General features: G+C 40.9%; 1 protein-coding gene across 1 annotated transcript in view; it reads left to right on the plus strand.

Moving 5' to 3' along the window:
* Positions 1–23,840, plus strand: part of LOC114644966 (NACHT, LRR and PYD domains-containing protein 3-like) — a 91,073-nt gene that overhangs the window by 62,148 nt on the left and 5,085 nt on the right. The window contains exon 7 of the mRNA XM_051924014.1: positions 16,423–16,596. Coding sequence (XP_051779974.1) covers positions 16,423–16,596 — 174 coding nt within the window. The remainder of the gene's footprint in view (positions 1–16,422; positions 16,597–23,840) is intronic.

Here is a 23,840-nt window from a genome sequence, read left to right on the forward strand (position 1 = left end):
GTGTCGTGATTCTAAGACCACCAAACTGGACCCCCTGCCCTTTCTGGTTGCTCCTTGATATCCTGTTCATGAAAACCTCAAATAAAATAGGAGACAAAGCACAACCCTGGTGGAGTCCCACAGCTAATGGAAATGGTGCTGTTGTTTTCCCGAGTATGCAGACACAACACTCACTCTGATTGTTCAGGGACCCAACAGCCCTTATGAGGGGCCCCAGAACCCCATACTCTCCCAACACAGCATCCCTCAAGGAGCACACAAAACACATGCAGACCAATTGGGCGTCCTCCCATGCCCCTTGCAGAATCTTCATAAGGGTGACGATCTGGTCCACAGTTTCACAGTCTGGACAGAATCCACATTCCTACTCTTGGATCTGAGGATCCTTGACTGGGTGGAGTCTCCTTTTTTGGCACCCTGGCATAAGGAGTGTGAGACCCTGATAGCTGAAGAACACCCTTTAGTCTCCTTTTTAGAAATGGTGACCACCACCCCCATCTGCTACTCCAAAGGCACAACTCCTGGGGCCTTATGTATAAACGGTGCGTATGCACAGAAATGTTGCGTACTCCCGTTTCCACGTTCAAATCTCACGATGTATAAAACCTAAACTTGGCGTAAAGCCACGCACATTTCCACAGTAACTCATGCCCTGGCGTACGCAGTTTCTCCACTCGGTTTTGCAGACTGGCGGCACCCAGCGTCAAAGCAGTGCTACTGTTCCTGTGTGGTCACCCTTTCTTTCTTAACTCCACATTCCTGACGCGGCTTTATAAATACACTGAAACTAACTGCATATTGTTTATTAGGGTAACGCATCTGATTGTAATTAACCTGCAGCAATATAATGGGCCAGGGAATAGCCATAGTATTGTAGCGCGTCCCTCTTACTATGGATAAGGAGCCCGCCACACACAAAAACCTCCTATTCTTAGGAAAAATAATTATATTATGTGTGGAACTCGACAGAACCTTAGCACCTATTTGATGTCCCCAGATGGAATTGTTTTTATGAATTTATACAAAAAAGAAAAATAATCACCCCAACAAGTATTTTAAAAAACAAAAGAATATTTATAAGTCAAATAAAGCCTAATTAATAGGTCTCCCTTTTACCCTTCTATAATATACAAAAAGAAATCCAGAAAGAAAGCAAGAAAATGCAGAAAAAGAAAAACCCAGGAAGAGAAACAGAAATATAACCTACTTATCAATACCCCCAACTAATTCACAGAACATAACCGACTAAATACACATATATACAAATATATACAAATATAAATTAGACACCTGCTCACACAATCCCCTCGTGTTCCCCAGTCACTTTTATATTATCTTTGATAAAGTCTTAATCCACCCGGCCTGGGAAGTCTGTGACAAATCCAGCAATCCAGTCAGTTAAACTTCGCTGACTCGTACACTGTATTAATAGGTAATAAGAAGCAATCTCACCGGCCTGGCAAATGATTCCTTGTCACAAGCTGAAATCCATAGCACCCGGTTGTTTCGGCGTTAGCGTCCTTTAATGGCCGCCGCCCGCAGCACAAATGTAAGGTGAAGCCGTGAACTCCAAGATCCTTACCGATTAGCAAGAGCTCCTTTTCGTTGAGTCCAACTGGTATTACAATGGAGTCTAACGAGCTTTTACCGTTAACTTCTTTACCAAGTCACTGTCCCAGGTCCTTCCTTAAATCAACTTTCTTCACGCTCCTCTCCTCTTCCTTTAAACTCTCTCGAACTCCTTCCTTTTTCTCTTTTCAATACGTGCCTCCTCGCCTTTTAAAGAGGGTTCTTCCTCTTACGTCACACCCCAGTTCATTTTGGCAAGGACCCCCAGGCATTGTTTGGACCCCTACACCCCTTAAAGAGATATCCCACAGACATCAACTCTAAAGGGCAAGCGGCAGAAACAGTTAAAAGCACACAAAAAAAATTAATATGTGACAACCGTTACAGTATTTCAAATACCAGAACTGCTTTAGTGTTGTAACTCTCACTGCATCTTCTTCTTCTTTCAGCTGCTCCCGTTAAGGGTTGCCACAGCAGGTCATCTTTTTCCATATTACTCTCACTGCACCACTCGGAGTATTTATATCACTGTATCTGAGTGGGGAATCACAGCAGCAGCTGATCGGAAAGAGAATTATCGGTATACAGTTTCAAGTACACACTACCTCAACCACGGCAAAACGCTTCAGAGACTTCCCAGTACAGACTTCGCGGTTTAGAAACAGTTTCATCCCAAGAACTATAAACGTAATCAATCAGTCCATCAAGTGCTCCTTGTAGAACTGTCTGGACTTATAAGTACAATCACCTCACTGTAAACTTACACTACAGTTATAATATTACACAACCTGCGCCACTTTATAAAGCGCGTATTTACATATGATGACGATATCATTTTTAAGATGAAATGCAGCAAAATATGTTTATTATATTATACAGATAAAACTTTAACTTTATTTAAATAATCTTTATTGTTAATAATTAAACATGTGAGGACATGGTGCCGCAGCGCTAGCTAGTTCAGGGATTGTTCCTGCATTGCGTTGTATTCTTGCTGGTGCTGACGCGACACTGGAAGGATAGACAGATAGAATAATTAAACACGTACTACGAAGATATTTCAATGTTCCTTTAAAGTTTTGAAGAATCTGCGTTCTAAGCTTACAGATGGCTTCACGTCTATTACAGAGCTGATTGGGTATTTGGAGAAAGAAAAGTAAGGACAGGAATTGGAGGTTAGTACGTTTGAAAGAGACAGTACTGCTGTAATAAATTATTTCATCGAAGGTCGCACATGGCGCAGCAAGCCTCTTGCGTGAGATATGAACAATCACTGCGCCACCGTGTTCCCATGTTTAATAACATGCTTTACGTCCTATCATCATGAAAAAGATATCACGTATACATCTCAGTATTTTAATTATTCAGAGAGCTGTAATATCACAAATGTAATGGATTCTGTGTCCTGTCGGAGAAAGAGAAAGAACGGAAGCACGTAGTGATTCACACACATAGAGCACATAGAAGATCAAACACAGAACAAAGCATTTAACGTCCTGCTTTAGTTACAATGGGATTTGAGAAACTAATAAATTAAACGATTTTAAGATGAAATTTATGATGTTCTACTTTAATGACAAAATAAACTATGTGATTAAAGTGGAAGTTTGGAGATTAAAGTTAACATTTCGTGCTTTTTCCCCCCACTGTGTGCCTATTTTGTTTCTCTGTACCCTAATAAGCTTTCATATGACACTCAGACGGTGAGCTACAAGTCGCCTTTTCACGCCGACTTTGATATGTGATTTCTTTTTTATTTCGGGCACTGTGCGACTTTGTGAACTTGAGCTTTCGAGTTTTTCCGACACTCTGTCACTCAATCAACTTCCTTTTGTTGATTATACCACTGTTTAAACCAACAAATAGTACGTTTTTCTTTGCCTCCACTTGGTATTTGCTGAAATCCTTCTATTTTCCCTTGTGCTTTTTCCATTGTCTTTTCACAGAACACTGAGCTTAAGGGTTACTTATATCGATTTGCATATTCAAAGAGGCGTAATTCTGGGAGGAGTTGTGGCGGGACAGAAGGCGCGTGCACGTGCGTTACTTTTCACGCTGATCGGGATTTATGTAGCAGAAGAATGTGGAAGTTTGCGTGCGCACAGATTCCTGCATCTGGATTTTTCTGTGCGTACGCACATTCCCACTTTTGTGCTTACACCATGTTATAGTGTGAGTTCTACGCATGGCGTTATACATGAGGTGCCTGTTGTTTAGTTAGAGGCCTCGGCATATTACTTATAGCTAGCAATTGTTCTTCCAACAAAGAGTGAGTTCCTGCAGACAAAGTATGTCCTGAATACTTTACTTTCTTCTGCACTAATGGAAGCTTCGTTTTGGACACTTTATGGCCATTTTCCGCGAGAAATAACAACAACGATTTAGAATCTTCAATGCATACTTCCTCTGTCTCTGAACAGAGTAACAAATCATCAACGTACTGAATTAAGACACTTATCCCCCTTTGGCCAGTACCCTTCTAGATATTTTTTCACTAGCAGTTGTTCATAAACACAGGGAGCCTCAGTGTACCCCTGGGGCATCACAGTCCAGGTCCAACGCCTGCCTTTAAAGGTAAATGTGAATCAGTACTGTGAGTCAGGGTGCACAGGAACAGAAAAGAAAGCGTTAGCTAAATCAATAACCATGAACCATTCGGACATAACTGGAATAGCAGACAATATAGTGGATGGATTAGGAATGATGGAGGCACGAGGATGGATAGCAGCATTAACCCCATGAACATCTTGAAGCAAAACACCAAGAGCCATAACCCTAACAGGCAAAATAGGAAAATTAACATGAGAGTATTGAATGGGAATGATAGCCCCCCTTTTCACTAGGTCCGCATGCACTAGCGAAATACCAGCTTTGGCTTCAGGTGATAAAGGGTACTGCGCACGATGGGGGCAGAAGGATGATTTTGGGAAGACCTCTAGAGGCTCAACATCCTACTGTAATCATTTTTCCCTTTGGGCCCACAAATTTGCAGGAAGTGTGTCCAGCCAATCAAGCGATAAAAGGTTCAAAAATGGTATAAGACACGGGTCACAGGTATGACACAAAGAGCGTGAAACCCTAACTGTGGACATTAATGACAACTTGGTTACTGACTTATCAGCACTACTCCAGACTCCAACAGCCAACACTTCCCAATCCGTTCTTTCTAAACATGCTAAAACCCACGGACCAACCTCCCGCCACTGGAAGTCTGCACTTTCAGGGATTGATATGTGTGGAACGGAGCCTCCCATGTAGAAAGAAGCTTGTGCAGGGGTTAAAGAGACTGCAGCACCAACATAAGAATCAGAGATGTATAAAGCAGTCAAATAAATTGTCTGTTGTGATACAGTTGTTGACAGAAAGTCAGAGAGTCGATAAAATAAAAATAATGAGCTGTACAATGTAGAGCTTTGACACACTGAAGCCCAGATGAAACATGTGAAAAAAGAATGTGAAATAGTTCAGGTGTTGGATGTAAAGGCCATGCAGCATAAGAAGGCTGAGCAGATTCCTCAAAAGCCATCAAGCAGTTGTTATCCGGTACAGTCAATTCCAGACCTTTGCCCAAATTGACAGGACACAGAGGACTCAGCAGAAACCTGGCTTGCCAAAGCAAGACTGAACATTTAGTGGAGTCGATACAGGATGGACATGAGGCTGTCCTGATGCAGTAAGTACAGTTACTGTTTCCTTCAAGGTGGGGATCCCCGGCACTGAACTTAGCGTGGACCTTGTGGCCCCTGTATCCACTAAAAACTGAGTCTTTTTCCTTCGATCAGCAAAGTCAACAAAGGGTTGGTTTCAGGGTGCCGAGTTAGGAGGGGGAATTGACCCTGTGAGACCCCCTCCATCCCCACAAATTCCTAGGGTTGCCATTGTTGCACAGGACCTGAGTGCGAAGGCCAAGCTACTTCTTCAGGAGGGGGTGGTGGTAGTGAGGATGTATTTTTATTTGGGCAGTCCCAGTGAAAATGACTGGATTGCCCGCAACTGTAACAAAAGACGAGTCCGACCTCAAATTAGATTGAGCCGGAGCATAGAAATGCACTGGCCGTCTGCGTCCTCTACCTTGACCACCCCTACTTCGATATGCAGAATAATAATTAACCTGGGCTGCTAGTAACTTATGATGCATTTTCTCTGCCTTTTCTTTAGAGTTCCGCTCAGCATGCTCTGCATGTCGTTTAAGTTATGTGAAGTCAGCACCTTCTCAGCCGACACAGGATGATCTGACACTCTTCTGCAACTCTGATTTCAACCCACTCACAAACAATGGAATCATTGCTTTAAGACAATCCGGGTTATCAAGCAAACCCGAGTGATTCTCCATCAGATCATGGAGGTGGTGCTCCCATTCAGAAACTGTCGCGTTATCTTTTTTCTTTGCATGATTCAGCTGAGAACTGCCTGTGGTCTTCTTGTACTTATTCTTTATCCGGTTCTGCAGCTGGCTCCATTGTGCAGTAAATGGGCCATTGTCTGCACCTTGCCTCCCTAACGTCTCAATCCAGTCTCCTTCAGGACCCTCTTGGACATCATTCTAAGCAGGTCCCAATTTGCATCTTATGACTTGGGTCCACTCAGCAGTATACGGCTTATACAGATCATCTAATTGCTGCAGGGCAGTCACAACGTTCTGGCCTCCTACTTCCTTTGGATTTGGCAACTCCTGAACCACTTCTTTCAATTCCTGTGTGTCCCAGTTTTGGTGGACCATCCTCACAGGACAGTTATGTTCTGACTGTGGCTGGTTGGGATCATAACTGTGATTAGGAACTTCAATTAGAGGCGCCTGTATTACAGGCTACAGAGTCATTTTCTTCAGTCCTTTATGTTTCCCCTGCTGTGGAAGCTGTCCAACCCCCCATACAGCTCCAGAGCGGGTCGCTTCAGATCCTGGGGCTAACCCATCATCAGGATCATCTGCTTCCTCTTACTAAATTTCCCTATCATATTGTTCATTGAAGAAACCCTCTCCAATTAATAGTAAGTCACTAGTGTTATCCGCTCTTGGGATTTGGGGTTGTGCATTTGCAGGGGGTTGCATAGGAGGTGACATTTCACATGGCGGAGGTCCATCAATCAGATCAGGGTACAGTCAACTACGTTTTTTCCGAATACGAGTAACCTCCATGTCTTTTTTTCTCTCACTCTGCAGCTTAGGTGGTAACTGTTGTAGTGCAAGTAATAACTTCTCTTTCTCCGCCATTGTTTTCATCTGGTCAGATAAGCTCTCATTCCCCTTTTGCATTGCTTCCAGTGCCCTGTATTTAATAACTAATTCCCATCTATCAAACATATCCATGCGGTAAGGACCTTTGCTACAACATCCCTGTGCATTCCAACACAAAATTTTCCTAACTTCCTGAATTTCTCTCTTATCTGCAGACCCCTTTAGTAGCCAACGACCGCCGCTTTGCTTATTCCATCATTCACACTCACACTTAAAATCCAGCCCTGTTTTCTGTTCTACGAATTGTCTAGGGGGGACCCTCCTTTCTTTCCCTTATCCTTTCCTTTATCTTAGTCTTCCAAAAATAAACCCTCCAACAGAGGCTCCACTGGTGCTGGACTCCCCATTGATGACGACTTAGATTTCCTCTTTTCCATGTTACAATTTGAAATGCCCAGATGCGCTCCTGTCCCCTTCTATATTATTTTCCGTGCACATTACCAACGCTCCTTCCCTCACTCCCAAATCATAGGATTCCACTACTGTTTAAAAGGGCTTGCATGCCGCTACTATACACCAGTACTTCCAGACATGAAGACATTCCTTTACCCCAGTCCACTGAGGATGATCAACGTCTTTAGTGGCCTCACAAAGGCTGCTGGTGAGCCGATCAATTCCCCCAGTGACCTGTTGAGCGCAGGATATGACCAGATGCATCAATTACTTTCCTCCCCATAATCAGATCACCCTAATTTCCTACTCACAGGTTACTTTTTTTTTTTTTCCTCCTGTCTGCAAAAACGCAGCTTCACTCGGGGTCTTCAATCGAGAGGGGGTCTGAGGCTCCTGACTCCCAATCCCCACTGGGGACAAGCCAGTCCTAACTTTTACCTGGAGCTGGTCTCACCAATTGTCATTGGCCCTTTGTGGAAGATCCCACACATGGAGTCGGACCCGGAGCCTTCAGTCGCCACTCGTCCCTGTTTGGGTGCCAGAAAACTGTGGAAGAAAGATGCCAAGGAAGACAGGAGTGCAATTTAATCAATGTTAGTTTATTTAGAAAATGAATAAACAGGTGAGTAGTGAACATGGAGCTTTTTGCTTGCAAGTCAGCAAGACTCTCACTTGCCCTTCTTCTGGCTGCTTATATAGTTTCTGTTTTTACCTCCCTGTGGCCTTTACTCTAATATTTTTACATTTGCTTCAGTGCTTCCTCTTTTTGCAAGATTTTTTCTATGTCAGCATATTTTATTTTTAGACATAGACAAAGCACAGTCTGTTTTGCAAAAGGTTGCTTGTAGGAAATAATAAAAACACTTGTTTGTTAACAGTTGTTATCTCCCTGCTTTAAATATTCTTGCTTACACACACACATATAGTAGTCAATAGCCTATATCAGTATTTCAATATCAGTAAAACAGTAATACATACATTATAGCATTGTATTTTATACTGTAGCTTCCACACAGTCCAACAGTGTCCAGAGCCTTCAGCATTTTTGGCACATCTAGTGCACCCTTGGGGCCTTACCACCACAAACTACCTCAGTGACCTCCCTCAGGGAAATGGCCATTGATCCCCCTTATGCTTCTGGGTCTGCCTTGTGTCCATTGAGTTCAGAAGCACCTCAAAGTGTTCCTTCCACCTCCCGTCTACATATACAGTGTGGGGCCTCATGTATAAAACACACTAAAACATGGCGTACTGACAAAAGTGGAAGTGTTTGTACACACACAAAAACTCAGATGCACAAAACCGTGTGTAAGTCAACTTCCTCACCCTTCTGCTCCATTAATCCCAGTCAGTGTGAAAAGTAACTCACCCCACCCTGACGTCTCCCAGAATTTTACATATTTGAATATGCAAATCAATATAAATAGCCCTTTCAGTTGAGTGATTTGTTAAAAGGCAATGGTGAAAGTACATATAAAAAGAGTAGAATTTCACCAAATGCGAAGTGCCCAAAATCAAAAAGAAGTGGTCAGATATCAAAGTTGCTGTGAAAAGGCGAGTCGTAGCCCACTGTCTGAATGTCATACAGAAGCGTATTAGGGTACAGAGAAAAAAAGAAAAAATAGGGACAAAATGGAAAAAAAGCTCAAAATGTCCACTTCAATCTCATAATTTATTTTGTCATTAAAGTTGAACGTTGTAAACTTCATCTTAAAATCGATATTTAATTCACAAGTTTCTCAGATCCCATCATAACTAAGGAAGCACATTAAATGTTTTGTATTCTGTGTGTTCTACGTGTGTGAATCACTACGAGCTTCTTTAACAGACTTCCTCTTTCATAGACAGGAGCACACAGGCGTTGATCTCCAAACGGAATACATTACATTCGTGATATTACAGCTCTCTGAACATCTTACAATTCTAAGATGTATACGTGATATCATTTTCATGATGAAATTTAATAAAGTATGTATTAAACATGTGGGGGCACAGTGGCACAGTGGTAGTGATGAGCTGGCACCCTCTCCAGGGATTGTTCCTACATCCAACAAGACACTTGCTGCACCTTGCGCAACCCTCGATTAAATAATGTAATGCAGCAGTACTGTGTCTGTCACACACACTAACCCCCAATTCCTGTCCTTCCATTTCTTTCAACACATAACCAATCACCACACAATAAGCTCTGTAATAAATGTCAAACAAGCTGAAAGCTTAGCACGCTGATTCTTCAAAACTTTTGTAAATATGCAGTCTCTTCTGTTGAATTGAATTCCTTTATTGTTATTGTATGGTACAATGACATTCAATATGTAAATTCTCTCTAAACTTCTTTTCCAATAAAATGATAAGAAACAAACATAATAATTATATGATCAAAAATAATGAAAAATATACAATATGACCACATAAGTACAATATACATGTACATACAGTGCAAATAGTGCAAATGGTTCATAAAGTGTCTCAGGTTGTGCAATATTATAACTGTATCGCAAGTTTACAGTGAGGTGATTGTTCTTATAAGTACAAACAGTTCTACAAGGAGCACTTGATGGCAGAGGCGTGACCACGGGGGGGCTGGGGTGGGCACTGCCTCCCCAGAGACAAGCCGTGCCCCCCCTGCGAAACGCTCTGTCTGTCCAATGAAAACTCTGGAGAAGAATAACATTTGATTTTCAAAACTGAGTTGCTTTCCAATTTGCGGCGTATCCGTCAGTGTCTCCTCCACTAGACAGGCACCATGAGGCTCACAGTTCACTTCGCCGCACATTCTGCAGCACGTTTTGAACCTGTTGACCACATTCTTTAATTAAAACTGCGTATACGTTCCATTCTTTTTATTTTCTGGCTGGTAACACCAAAGGCTATGCATAGGTGGCTTATTAAAAAGCAGACATCTTCACCCTCTGTCTCTCCGCAAGCTGCTGGCTCCACGGTTGAGCCCAGCACCGCTGCTACCAACACGGAGCACAGCGCACCCACATTGGGAACTGGAACTCCAAAAGATTTAGATAAGCCTACACAATCCTCCAGCTCTGCGCCCGTGTCGGGTATCCAAACCTCTCTGCCTTCAACAAAATATACAGTCCGGTCTGCCTGACTTAAATATGGATAGCCCATCCCAGCCCATTTTAATTAATTATCTCAAGCGCGCTCAGATGTTTTAGTGCAAGCTGGTATCAGTCTCGACCATGGCTTGAATATTCTGTTGTCCGTGATGGCAGCCTTTGCTTTGCCTGCCGCAAATTTAGTGTTTCCAATTCGGACCACAAGGACATATTCACCAAATACGGCTACACTAACTGGAAAAAAGCTCTAGAAAAAGACGGTGGCGGCTTCCATAAACACGCATCTAGTATCCCGCACGTCAGAGCCATGTCTGCATCACAGCACTCATCATTGGTGTGTCTTCAGCTGCATGCGAAAGCTCTTTCTCTACTTTGAACCGCATTCTCACTCCACTCCGCCAAGCAATTAATGCTGCATTCAAGGAAGAGAAATTTAGTCATTCTGGCACATGAGAAAAACGTCACAGAAAATCTAGACATGAATGAATTTATTTCAGAATTTGCCAAGAGTAACCGCAGACTGGTCCTGTTGGTAATATCCTGGTTAAACGCTGGAAACTGATGTCCTATAGCGTCCCATGACTACAATAAGCCACGTTTCTGTTCTTGCTCTCATATGTTGTACACATTTGACTTTATTGATATTTACCTTGTAGATGTAGTTCTATATTTGTTCACAAAAAATAATAATACAAGTTCCATTGCCTCTGTTAATTTTATTGAACAATAGGTTATGATTTATGCCACAATTTTTGCTTTTATATGTCATATAACACTATGTTGTTATTTTTATTTGAACCCCCTACAAAAATGGGGATGGAAATTTTTGCCCCCCCCCAGACAAGCCAAATGCCCACCCACACATGAAGTTCTGGTCACACCTCTGCTTGATGGACTGATTGAGTGCATTTAGAGTTCTTGGGATGAAACTGTTTGTGAACCGCAAGGTCCGTACAGGAAAGGCTCAGAAGCGTTTGCCAGATGGAAGAAATTCAAATAGACTGTCTGCATGGCCAAGTGGTATCCATGCAGATGCTGGTGGCTATTCTGAGGCAGTGTGTGTTATAAACGTTCTCCAGAGCTGGAAGCTGTATCCCGATGATCCTCCACGTGCTCTTGACACACCATGCTGTAGAGCTGTGATTCCACACTCAGATACAATGATTTAAAATACACCGAGTGGTGCACAACTCTAAAGTAGCTGTGGTATTTGGAATACATTGGCCATTCCATGCACCATTATATTGTTACAGATTGAATACAATCAGGTGCCTTAAATTTATAAACGATATGCAGTTAATTTCAGTGTATTTGATAAAGCCGTGTCAGGAATGTGAATCTAAAAAAGAAAAGGAGACCACAAAGAAACAGTAACACTGCTTTGACGCTGAGTGCCGCCAGTTTGCAAAACTAAGTGGAGAACTTGCATACACCAGGGATTGAGCTGGCGTGAAAATGTGTGTGGCTTTACACCAAGTTTAGGTTTTATACATCGCGATTTGAGCATGGAAACAGGAGTACGCAACATTTTTGTGCATGCACAACATTTATACATGAGACCCCAGGTAATTTGTTTGATTTCAGTTTATTTAATCTCAGCAGCACTTTTCCCTCTACAATTTCCAAATCCCTCAGTACCTTCCTAGTAGTCCCTGTTACTGCTCTGAGGTTATCCACTTGCTCACTTGTGAACACCTCAGAAAAATGTAAGTTTAGAGCGTCTGCTATTTCACTGTCTGTATCTTTTAATTCCTCTTTACTATTCCTGATGCACTTGACCTCCTCCTTGACTGTTCTTTTACTTCTAAAATACTGAAAGAATCTCTGAGGGTCGTCTTTCGCCTTATCTGCTATGTTCCTCTCCAACTGTCTTTTAGTCTCCCTGATATCCTTCTTAATGGTTGCCCTCATGTTCTCATACGCTCTACAATTCACTTTACAGTCATTAGTCTTATATGCCTTATAAAGCAGTTTTTTCCTTTGCAACTTCTTTTTTAAATCTTTATTAATCCACCGTGGAGTTTTTTTTAGTTTCCTATTAATTCTAAATTTAGGCCTGTATCTGTCCTGCATTACATGTAAAACATTTTTAAACCTGTTCCACTGCTCCTCGACTGTCTCCACTCTTAACAGCTTATCCCAGTGTATCCTACTTAGAAAATCTGCTCTACCAAAGTTCAACTTAACAGTTTTAGTCTTTGCATCTGCACTCTTACAAAATACTGAGAATTGTATTACATTATGGTCACGTGACCCTAGTGGTCCAATCACCTCTACACCCTCAGTTCTATCCTGATTATTACAGAATACTAAATCCAGACAGGCTTCACCCCGTGTTGGTGCTTTAACATGCTGTGTTAAAAAACAGTCACTGATTACTTCTAAAAACTCCTGCTCTTGTGCTCCTCTATCTGTAAGGTTATCCCAGTTAATATTTGGATAATTAAAGTCCCCCATGACTATAATATCTCCCTGTAACTTGGCTTTTTGATATTACTAAAAAGATGTGTGTTGAAATGACTGTCTGCATTGGGTGGTCTATAACAGGGGCCACAACTCCAGTCCTGGAGGACCACCGTGGCAGCAGGTTTTCATTCTCACCCTTAATGAGTGTCCTGTTTTTGCTGCTAATTAACTTCTTTTGAATTCATTTTAATTGACTTGTTCTTGAAGACTCGGACCCCTTCATTGTTTCTTCTTCCTTAATTAGCAGCCAATGAGATACAAAATGAGCCAAAACAACTGGTGTCCATCATACAATATCTGAAAATAAAGAACGATGAAGGTCTTAGGAATGTCAATCTGCTCAGGTCCACAAAACATTTTAACAGTGTGCTCTTAGAAAAGAGAAAATCAAAAATTTCGGACATGTCTGCTAATGCATGATGAGAGCAACAACAAGCCACGGAATTAAAGTATGAGTTTAATTAACGACAGGAATCGGCACCTCATTAAGCAGCTGGCTGGAGTGAAATTGGTTGGAGTTTAAGGCCCTCTCTTAGTTGGTCTTCTGTTGGCTCCCTCACTTCACATTTCATTTCTGTTTGGATGCCATTTAAGGAAAGAAATGAAGCAACTCAGAGGAACGAGGAAGAAATTCAGGGGAACAAATCTTTAAAAAGCAATTCAATTAAAATTAATTCACAAAGTTAATTAGCAGCACAAACGGGGCACTAAATTAAAAAAATGGGTTAGAATGAAAACCTGCAGCCACGGTGGTCCCCCAGGACTAGACTTGGCCACTCCTGGTCTATAACACACTCCTAAAATTAGACATCTGTGCCTAATGCTTTCCATGTCAAGCCACACGTCCTCACTAAGATGGGGCTCATCATCCAACTGAAGTGGACTTACATTTAAATCCTGTTTGGCATAAACAGCAACCCCACCTCCTTTTCTGTTCTGTCTCTCCTTCCTAATAAATGTGTATCCCTCTATGTTACACTCATCCCCATCTTTGTTATTTAGCCAGGTTTCCATTATTGCTATAATATCATAATTATGCTCTGCTACATACGACTCCAACTCACTTACCTTATTTTTGATACTTCTAGCATTAAGACAAGCTATTTTTAATGTGTTACTCCTTCTACATTTAAATGTATGCTTAGAATTTACATTACTCTGCATTCTTGTTTCTACACCAACCTGGCCTGTCCTAAACTCGGTGCCCCCCCAATCCTCGACTATCCTACTCATACGCCTCCCCAATACATTGGTGCCCCTCCAGTTCAGATGTAACTCATCACGGGGGAACAGGCCCCATCTGTTCCAAAAGGAGTCCCAATGCCCCATAAACCTATACCCATCTACCGTGCACCAAGATTTGAGCTACGCGTTAAGCCTTCTGATCTCCTCAGTCTTACCTGGACTGGTGCGTGGCACAGGCAGAACTTCAGAGAAGACCACCTTGTCAGTTTTGCTCCTCAGCTTAGCATCTAACTCTTTGAATTTGGATCACAGAACTGACAGACTACCCTTATGTATGTCCAGGGAGGTCCCCCACCTGTGCTCCCAGAAGGCAACACACCATGCGAGACTCTCTCTCTCTCTGGAGCACACCTGCACTTCAATCCCCCTAATGATTGAGTCCCCAACTATCACTACCTCTCTCTTTCTGGAAACTGGTTTTGAGGTGGCCCGTTGGGGCTCCTTATCCCTGACTACCCCTGAGAATCATCAGAGACACCGTCCAGCTCTGCAAGGACCTGAAAATGGGTTGACACTTTTAATTCTGGGTTTGTGCCTTGTGACCGTGACCCACCTATTTCTATCTGTCTGGTCTGGTATCTCCTCCCACACCACCTTGGGGGTGCACACTATCTCTCTAAGGGACACCCAGGCCAGGTCCGCCAATTCTCTACTACAGCGCAGGCCAGTTCAGAGACCCTGAGCTCAAGGTGCTGGATCAGTTGGCATCTCCTGCAGATGTAGCCCTCATAGACAACTGGCTCTTCCAAACCATCATCTGAAAAGTCCAACATCCAACAGGACTTTCATTGCACCAGCCTCATTATTAAAATTTGATTTAGGCATCTTGTTGGTGTCTTCTGCCAACATTTTGGAGTGAACATGTAATGTCCTGTTACTCTTCATCCTGGCCTCCTTGCCAGATCACGGACCAGGACACATCTTGAACTGGGTATTGTCCATCACAATGTTTTACTATATTCTTTAAATAGGTAAGCCCACTACTAGCCAGTCACCTGACTTGCCCTGTGACACCTTGTCACTCAGCACTGCTACCTCAGAGCTCCAGCTCAAAAAATTCCATTCCTCTTAGCCTTTACATAAGGTCTTTAGTCACCATCCATCCTCTGCCACTTACTGTATCTGAGTCCATGCCACAGGGACAGTAGTCTAAGTAAGGATGCCCAGCTGTCTCCTTTCCTTGTCACCTCCTCCACGTGGATACCAAGATGTTTCCAGGCCAGCTGGGTGGTCTGGGTCTGCTCTGAGGTCTTCTCCCGGTTGGACTTGCCCAAAAACAGCTCCGCAGGGAGGCATCCTAATCAGGAGCCTGAACCACCTGAACCTCCTCTTTTCGATGCTCAACTTTGAGCTCCTCCTGAATGCGGGTCTGCCATACTCACCCAGTCTCTAAGGCCCAGACATCTATGATGGAAGCTCAAATCTGCTGCTCGTTTCCAAGGTCAAGTTCTTTCAGTCATTACCCAAATCTTGAGATCATTGGTGAGGACAGATCTCTCCTCGTTACAACTGACCGCATGAAGGTCCACATAACTGTGGATGCTGCTCTGCTCCACTCCACCTGTCACTTTGCCACTGCCTTCTTGCCTCTTTCTGAACAAGACCCTGAGACCCTTAAACTCCTCTGTCACACAACATACAGAGCAGTCTGGCCACTCCATGTAAGAGCAGGTGATGGAGTTGTCCACCCAGTTTGTGCCTCCTAGGCAAACAGCCAGTGGTCCGGTCCTGTTTTGAAGTGGGGTCTCAAGTACAAATCTGTTTATTTTTTATGATATGAAATCTTCATGTCCTGCGGTGGGCTGGCGCCCTGCCTGGGGTTTGTTCCCTGCCTTGCGCCCTGTGTTGGCTGGGATTGGCTCCTGCAGACCCCCATGTCCCTGTGTTAGGATGTAGCAGGTTGGATAATGGATGGATGGAATCTTAATGCCATGGATCGTAATTATTGGATTTGCTGGGATTGTCTTTCTTCTGCACTCCTGAACCAAAAGTGACTGGTGGGATTTCTTTACCAAGCTGGGACTGAAATTGAACTTGTGCAGAAGAACTCAACAGAAAGGTCTTAGAGTTGACGCCATCGGGGCCAGCAGCCATAACACTGTGCTGAGTGCCCAGCTTTGTCTTCTCGCTTGAATAGCAGTGAAGGATAGTTTGTGATACGGGAGAGGGTCATTGGCACTGCACGGTGTGACCAAGCATGACCAGGTGACATGCACATAATGAGTAGATGTAGAAAGTGACCCAATAATCTCACAGACAAAAGAACCACAAGAAAGGCACCATCTTGGACCAGGAATTGGCACAGAGCGCCTCCACTTGGGTGGGTGTGTATTGTGTGACACATCCTCAGGGGCTTCAGACCTGAAAACAGTCCTGAAATAGCAAAAGAGCTGCTCTGTTTGTCCATCTGTCCTCACTTCTTTGTCCTCATCTCCACAGACTGGTCTCCTGTAATCTCACCTCTGAATGTTCCACGATTCTGTCGTCGGCCATCTCTGCTCCAGACTCACGGCTGGTTCAAGTGCAGCTGGGCTACAATAACCTGGGAGACTACATGGTGCAGCAGCTGTGTGAGGGGCTGAAGAGCAACAACTTCAAACTGAAGGAACTGAGGTGAGGTAACATGGAGTGAATGAGAATGGGTGTGTGTGTGGGTTTTACAAATTCAATTGCAGCACTTTCATGGATTGGAGATTTATATGTAAAAGTATGAGGCAGGGGGGCCATGTTTAACATCCTTGGTGCTAACCCTGATTGTAACTGGGCTTGGAGTTCTATGTACGTACGGTTAAGCCTGAGTCAGACTTAGGGTGACAGGTAATGATCTGCTTAACAATTTGAAGCCAAAATAATCCTCAGGACCGTTCTCTGCTGCCCTCTAGTGGGTTGAATAACATGCTGCAAAAAGACACAAATTCCTCTCTGCATTTTTCCACTCTATGGTAACACATCAATATTTATGAGTGGAGCGGAGCCTTCAACCAAATCACACAATGCTGTGTTCACAAGAAGTGTAAAGCCACTTTTAAGACAAACTGAAAGTGAACCATTAGCTGAATCAAGCCACAGAGATGACGATGTGAATTGGTCATCAGATTCTGACATGGATTGTGAAACTGAATCATGACACGTCACCCTACGACCTTACTACCGTGATATGTTTGGTGACTTCAGTTACGTTACTCTACAGCAGGGTACAGTTTCAATGGGGCAAAAGAGGAATAAGGATTATGACCAAGGTGAAGGACAAGCACGACGTCACAAGTGACAAGTGATGCCACAGAGGAGGAGCCTGTGCTGTGAGTTTGTACGGTCCAACACCAGGCTTGTGGCCCAAGTGTCATCCTATGACAATGCAACATTTCATGTCACTGAGATCTTCATTCTGCGTCTCATGTTTGTCAGTGGAGATTGCATGGCTATGTGGCTCATTTTATATATCTCCTCAACTTGATCACTTGGAAAGATGTCCACAGACGTCTGGCCATAAAGCGTATGTCCCAAATTTTATAGTGCCCTGAAATGATGCAGTCTTTGCACTGAGATAGCTGATAGAGAAGCATCGAGAAAACCAGAAAGTCTGCATATGGCAGTCATTGATTTGGATGTGATGTGATGAAGACCATGATGAAGACCATGGAGAGGCTGCTGCTTCACCACCTTAGGCCACAGGTTCAACACGCCCTTGACCCTCTGCAGTTTGCATATCAGGAGAAGGTGGGAGCGGAGTATGCCATCATCTACATGCTACACCGATCCCTCTCCCACTTGGACAGAGGTAGTGGTGCTGTAAGAATTATGTTTCTAGACTTCTCTAGCGCCTTCAACACAATCCAACCTCTGCTCCTTAGGGACAAGCTGACAGAGATGGGAGTAGATTCATACCTGGTGGCATGGATCATGGACTATCTTACAGACAGACCTCAGTATGTGCGTCTTGGAAACTGCACGTCTGACATTGTGGTCAGCAGCACAGGAGTGCCGCAGGGGACTGTACTTTCTCCGGTCCTGTTCAGCCATCGGACTTCCAATACAACTCGGAGTCCTGCCACGTGCAAAAGTTCGCTGATGACACTGCTATCGTGGGCTGCATCAGGAGTGGGCAGGAGGAGGAGTATAGGAACCTCATCAAGGACTTCGTTAAATGGTGCGACTCAAACCACCTACACCTGAACACCAGCAAAACCAAGGAGCTGGTGGTGGATTTTAGGAGGCCCAGACCCCTCATGGACCCCATGATCATCAGAGGTGACTGTGTGCAGAGGGTGCAGACCTATAAATACCTGGGAGTGCAGCTGGATGATAAATTAGACTGGACTGCCAATACTGATTCTCTGTGTAAGAGAGGACAGAGCCGACTATACTACCTTAGAAGGCAGGCGTCCTTCAACATCTGCAATAAGATGCTGCAGATGTTCTATCAGACAGTTGTGGCGAGCGCCCTCTTCTACGCAGTGGTGTGCTGGGGAGGCAGCATTAAGAGGAAAGACGCCTCACGCCTGGACAAACTGGTGAGGAAGGCAGGCTCTATTGTAGGCACGGAGCTGGACAGTTTGACATCTGTGGCAGAGCGAAGGGCGCTCAGCAGGCTCCTATCAATTATGGAGAATCCACTGCATCCACTAAATAATGTCATCTCCAGACAGAGGAGCAGCTTCAGAGACAGACTGCTGTCACTGTCCTGCTCCACCGACAGACTGAGAAGATCGTTCCTCCAACACACTATGCGACTCTTTAATTCCATCCGGGGGGGTAAACGTTAATATTTAACATTATACAAAGTTATTGTCTGTTTTTCACCTGCATTATTATCATTCTTTAATTTAATATTATTTATTGTATCAGTATGCTGCTGCTGAAGAATGTGAATTTCCCATTGGGATTAATAAAGTATCTATCTATCTATCTATCTATCTATCTATCTATCTATCTATCTATCTATCTATCTATCTATCTATCTATATTATATAGTGCCTTTCACATCTATCTATCTATCTATCTATCTATCTATCTATCTATCTATCTATCTATCTATCTATCTATCTATCTATCTATCTATCTATCTATCTATATTATATAGTGCCTTTCACATCTATCTATCTATCTATGTATCATATAGTGCCTTTCACTCTATCTATCTATCTATATTATATAGTGCCTTTCACATCTATCTATCTATCTATCATATAGTGCCTTTCACTCTATCTATCTATCTATCTATCTATCTATCTATCTATCTATCTATCTCTATCTATCATATAGTGCCTTTCACTCTATCTATCTATCTATCTATCTATCTATCTATCTATCTATCTATCTATCTATCATATAGTGCCTTTCACTCTATCTATCTATCTATCTATCTATCTATCTATCTATCTATCTATCTATCTATCATATAGTGCCTTTCACTCTATCTATCTATCTATCTATCTATCTATCTATCTATCTATCTATCTATCTATCTATCATATAGTGCCTTTCACTCTATCTATCTATCTATCTATCTATCTATCTATCTATCTATCTATCTATCATATAGTGCCTTTCACTCTATCTATCTATCTATCTATCTATCTATCTATCTATCTATCTATCTATCTATCTATCTATATTATATAGTGCCTTTCACATCTATCTATCTATCTATCTATCTATCTATCTATCTATATTATATAGTGCCTTTCACATCTATCTATCTATTTATCTATCTATCTATCTATCTATCATATAGTGCCTTTCACTCTATCTATCTATCTATCTATCTATCTATCTATCTATCTATCTATCTATCTATCTATCTATCATATAGTGCCTTTCACTCTATCTATCTATCTATCTATCTATCTATCTATCTATCTATCTATCTATCTATCTATCATATAGTGCCTTTCACTCTATCTATCTATCTATCTATCTATCTATCTATCTATCTATCTATCTATCTATCATATAGTGCCTTTCACTCTATCTATCTATCTATCTATCTATCTATCTATCTATCTATCTATCTATATTATATAGTGCCTTTCACATCTATCTATCTATCTATCTATCTATCTAATCTATCTATCATATAGTGCCTTTCACTCTATCTATCTATCTATCTATCTATCTATCTATCTATCTATCTATCATATAGTGCCTTTCACTCTATCTATCTATCTATCTATCTATCTATCTATCTATCTATCTTATATAGTGCCTTTCACATCTATCTATCTATCTATCTATCTATCTATCTATCTATCTATCTATCTATATTATATAGTGCCTTTCACATCTATCTATCTATCTATCTATCTATCTATCTATCTATCTATCTATCATATAGTGCCTTTCACTCTATCTATCTATCTATCTATCTATCATATAGTGCCTTTCACTCTATCTATCTATCAATCTATCTATCTATCTATCTATCTATCTATCTATATTATATAGTGCCTTTCACATCTATCTATCTATCCATCTATCTATCTATCTATCTATCTATCTATCTATCTATCTATCATATAGTGCCTTTCACTCTATCTATCTATCTATCTATCTATCTATCTATCTATCTATCTATCTATCTATCATATAGTGCCTTTCACTCTATCTATCTATCTATCTATCTATCTATCTATCTATCTATCTATCTATCTATCATATAGTGCCTTTCACTCTATCTATCTATCTATCTATCTATCTATCTATCTATCTATCTATCATATAGTGCCTTTCACTCTATCTATCTATCTATCTATCTATCTATCTATCTATCTATCTATCTATCTATCTATCTATCTATATAGTGCCTTTCACATCTATCTATCTATCTATCTATCTATCTATCTATCTATCTATCTATCTATCTATATTATATAGTGCCTTTCACATCTATCTATCTATCTATCTATCTATCTATCTATCTATCTATCTATCTATCTATCTTATCTATCTATCATATAGTGCCTTTCACTCTATCTATCTATCTATCTATCTATCTATCTATCTATCTATCTATCTATCTATCTATCTATCTATCTATCATATAGTGCCTTTCACTCTATCTATCTATCTATCTATCTATCTATCTATCTATCTATCTATCTATCTATATTATATAGTGCCTTTCACATCTATCTATCTATCTATCTATCTATCTATCTATCTATCTATCTATCTATCATATAGTGCTTTTCACTCTATCTATCTATCTATCTATCTATCTATCTATCTATCTATCTATCTATCTATCTATCATATAGTGCCTTTCACTCTATCTATCTATCTATCTATCTATCTATCTATCTATCTATCTATCTATCTATCTATCTATCTATCTATCTATCATATAGTGCCTTTCACTCTATCTATCTATCTATCTATCTATCTATTTTCTATCTATCTATCTATCTATCTATCTATCTATCTATCTATCTATCATATAGTGCCTTTCACTCTATCTATCTATCTATCTATCTATCTATCTATCTATCTATCTATCTATCTATCTATCTATCTATCTATCATATAGTGCCTTTCACTCTATCTATCTATCTATCTATCTATCTATCTATCTATCTATCTATCTATCTATCTATCTATCTATCTATCTATCTATCATATAGTGCCTTTCACTCTATCTATCTATCTATCTATCTATCTATCTATCTATCTATCTATCTATCTATCTATCATATAGTGCCTTTCACTCTATCTATCTATCTATCTATCTATCTATCTATCTATCTATCTATCTATCTATCATATAGTGCCTTTCACTCTATCTATCTATCTATCTATCTATCTATCTATCTTATATAGTGCCTTTCACATCTATCTATCTATCTATCTATCTATCTATCTATCTATCTATCTATCTATCTATCTATATTATATAGTGCCTTTCACATCTATCTATCTATCTATCTATCTATCTATCTATCTATCTATCTATCTATCTATCTATCTATCTATCTATCATATAGTGCCTTTCACTCTATCTATCTATCTATCTATCTATCTATCTATCTATCTATCTATCTATCTATCTATCTATCATATAGTGCCTTTCACTCTATCTATCTATCTATCTATCTATCTATCTATCTATCTATCTATCTATCTATCTATCTATCTATATTATATAGTGCCTTTCACATCTATCTATCTATCTATCTATCTATCTATCTATCTATCTATCTATCTATCTATCATATAGTGCTTTTCACTCTATCTATCTATCTATCTATCTATCTATCTATCTATCTATCTATCTATCTATCTATCTATCATATAGTGCCTTTCACTCTATCTATCTATCTATCTATCTATCTATCTATCTATCTATCTATCTATCTATCTATCATATAGTGCCTTTCACTCTATCTATCTATCTATCTATCTATCTATCTATCTATCTATCTATCTATCTATCTATCTATCTATCTATCTATCATATAGTGCTTTTCACTCTATCTATCTATCTATCTATCTATCTATCTATCTATCTATCTATCTATCTATCTATCTATCTATCTATCTATCATATAGTGCCTTTCACTCTATCTATCTATCTATCTATCTATCTATCTATCTATCTATCTATCTATCTATCATATAGTGCCTTTCACTCTATCTATCTATCTATCTATCTATCTATCTATCTATCTATCTATCTATCTATCTATCTATCTATCTATCTATCTATCTATCTATCTTATGAATTGAGTGTCATGTCAAGAGGTCTGGAGGGACATGAAAGGGAAAGAAACACCAGAGAAGGGACTGAGGACTTAGGTTGTGGTAACAGATTAGACCCCAATTTGAGGAGGTCTGCACTAGTGATCTTCTCCAAGGCTAGTGGATGTGTTGACTCGTGGGATAAAGACCACTCTCCCCTGGTGCAGGCTTTGTGCTAATGACATGTGTTGTGTAGAACCAGAAAGGATGAAGGGGAGAGGATGTTAAGAGAATGGAGAAGGGTTTGAGAAGGTAGAGGGTTGAAGATAAATAAGAAGAAGAAGAAGATGACAGAATATGTGAGGTTTAATGAGGATCAGGATTCACAAGATAGCCTTTGAAAAGAGTGGAGAGGTTTAAATGTCAAGATCAGTGGTTGTCCAACATGGAGAATCAGAAGCAGAGATAATCCACAGAGTGCAGTGCAGATGGGACAATTAGAAGAAGGTCTCAAGAGTGTTGTGTGATCGAAGAATTAAGGCAATGGTTGGAGGTGAGGTTTTTAAGACTGGCAGTGATGTATAGTGCTGAGACGTGGGCAGTGAAGGAGCGCAGGAGAAGTTGTTCACTGGAGCAGAAATGAGAATGTGGAGAGGACAGAATAAGAAATGAGACTAAGAGGGACAACAAAAGAGGGAGAGAAATCAAAGAAGGTACAGGAATGGAGGCTGAAGTGATATGCAAGGTTATTATAGATAACGAAAACTAAAATCAAAACTGAAACTATTATTAAAAAAACATTTTCGTAAACTGAAATAAAATAATTAACAAAACCGAAATGAAAAGCTAAAACTAAACAAAACTATTAAAGTAGCTGGAAAGACTAACTGAAATCAAATAATAATTTACTAAGCATAATTTTAGTTTTCATTTTTGAATAAATATTCTTGCTGTTAGTTTTGAACCCTTCTAACTTGTAACTCTAAAACTGAAAGTCATCCACCACGAGCCGACTGCACGTATTCATCCAGTGAACGGTGGCTGGAGAAGGACGGCGGTTGTTCACACAGCATTTGCAGTGACAGAGCGAGCTGAATACGCGTGTAAAGCGTGTGGAATAGAAAGTGACTTACGCACCGCCTTTCTTTGCACTTGTTGTATATCAAGATGTAATTCAAATGGCT

This window comes from Erpetoichthys calabaricus, chromosome 2, assembly GCF_900747795.2.
Source record: "Erpetoichthys calabaricus chromosome 2, fErpCal1.3, whole genome shotgun sequence".
Taxonomy (NCBI): Eukaryota; Metazoa; Chordata; class Cladistia; order Polypteriformes; family Polypteridae; genus Erpetoichthys; species Erpetoichthys calabaricus.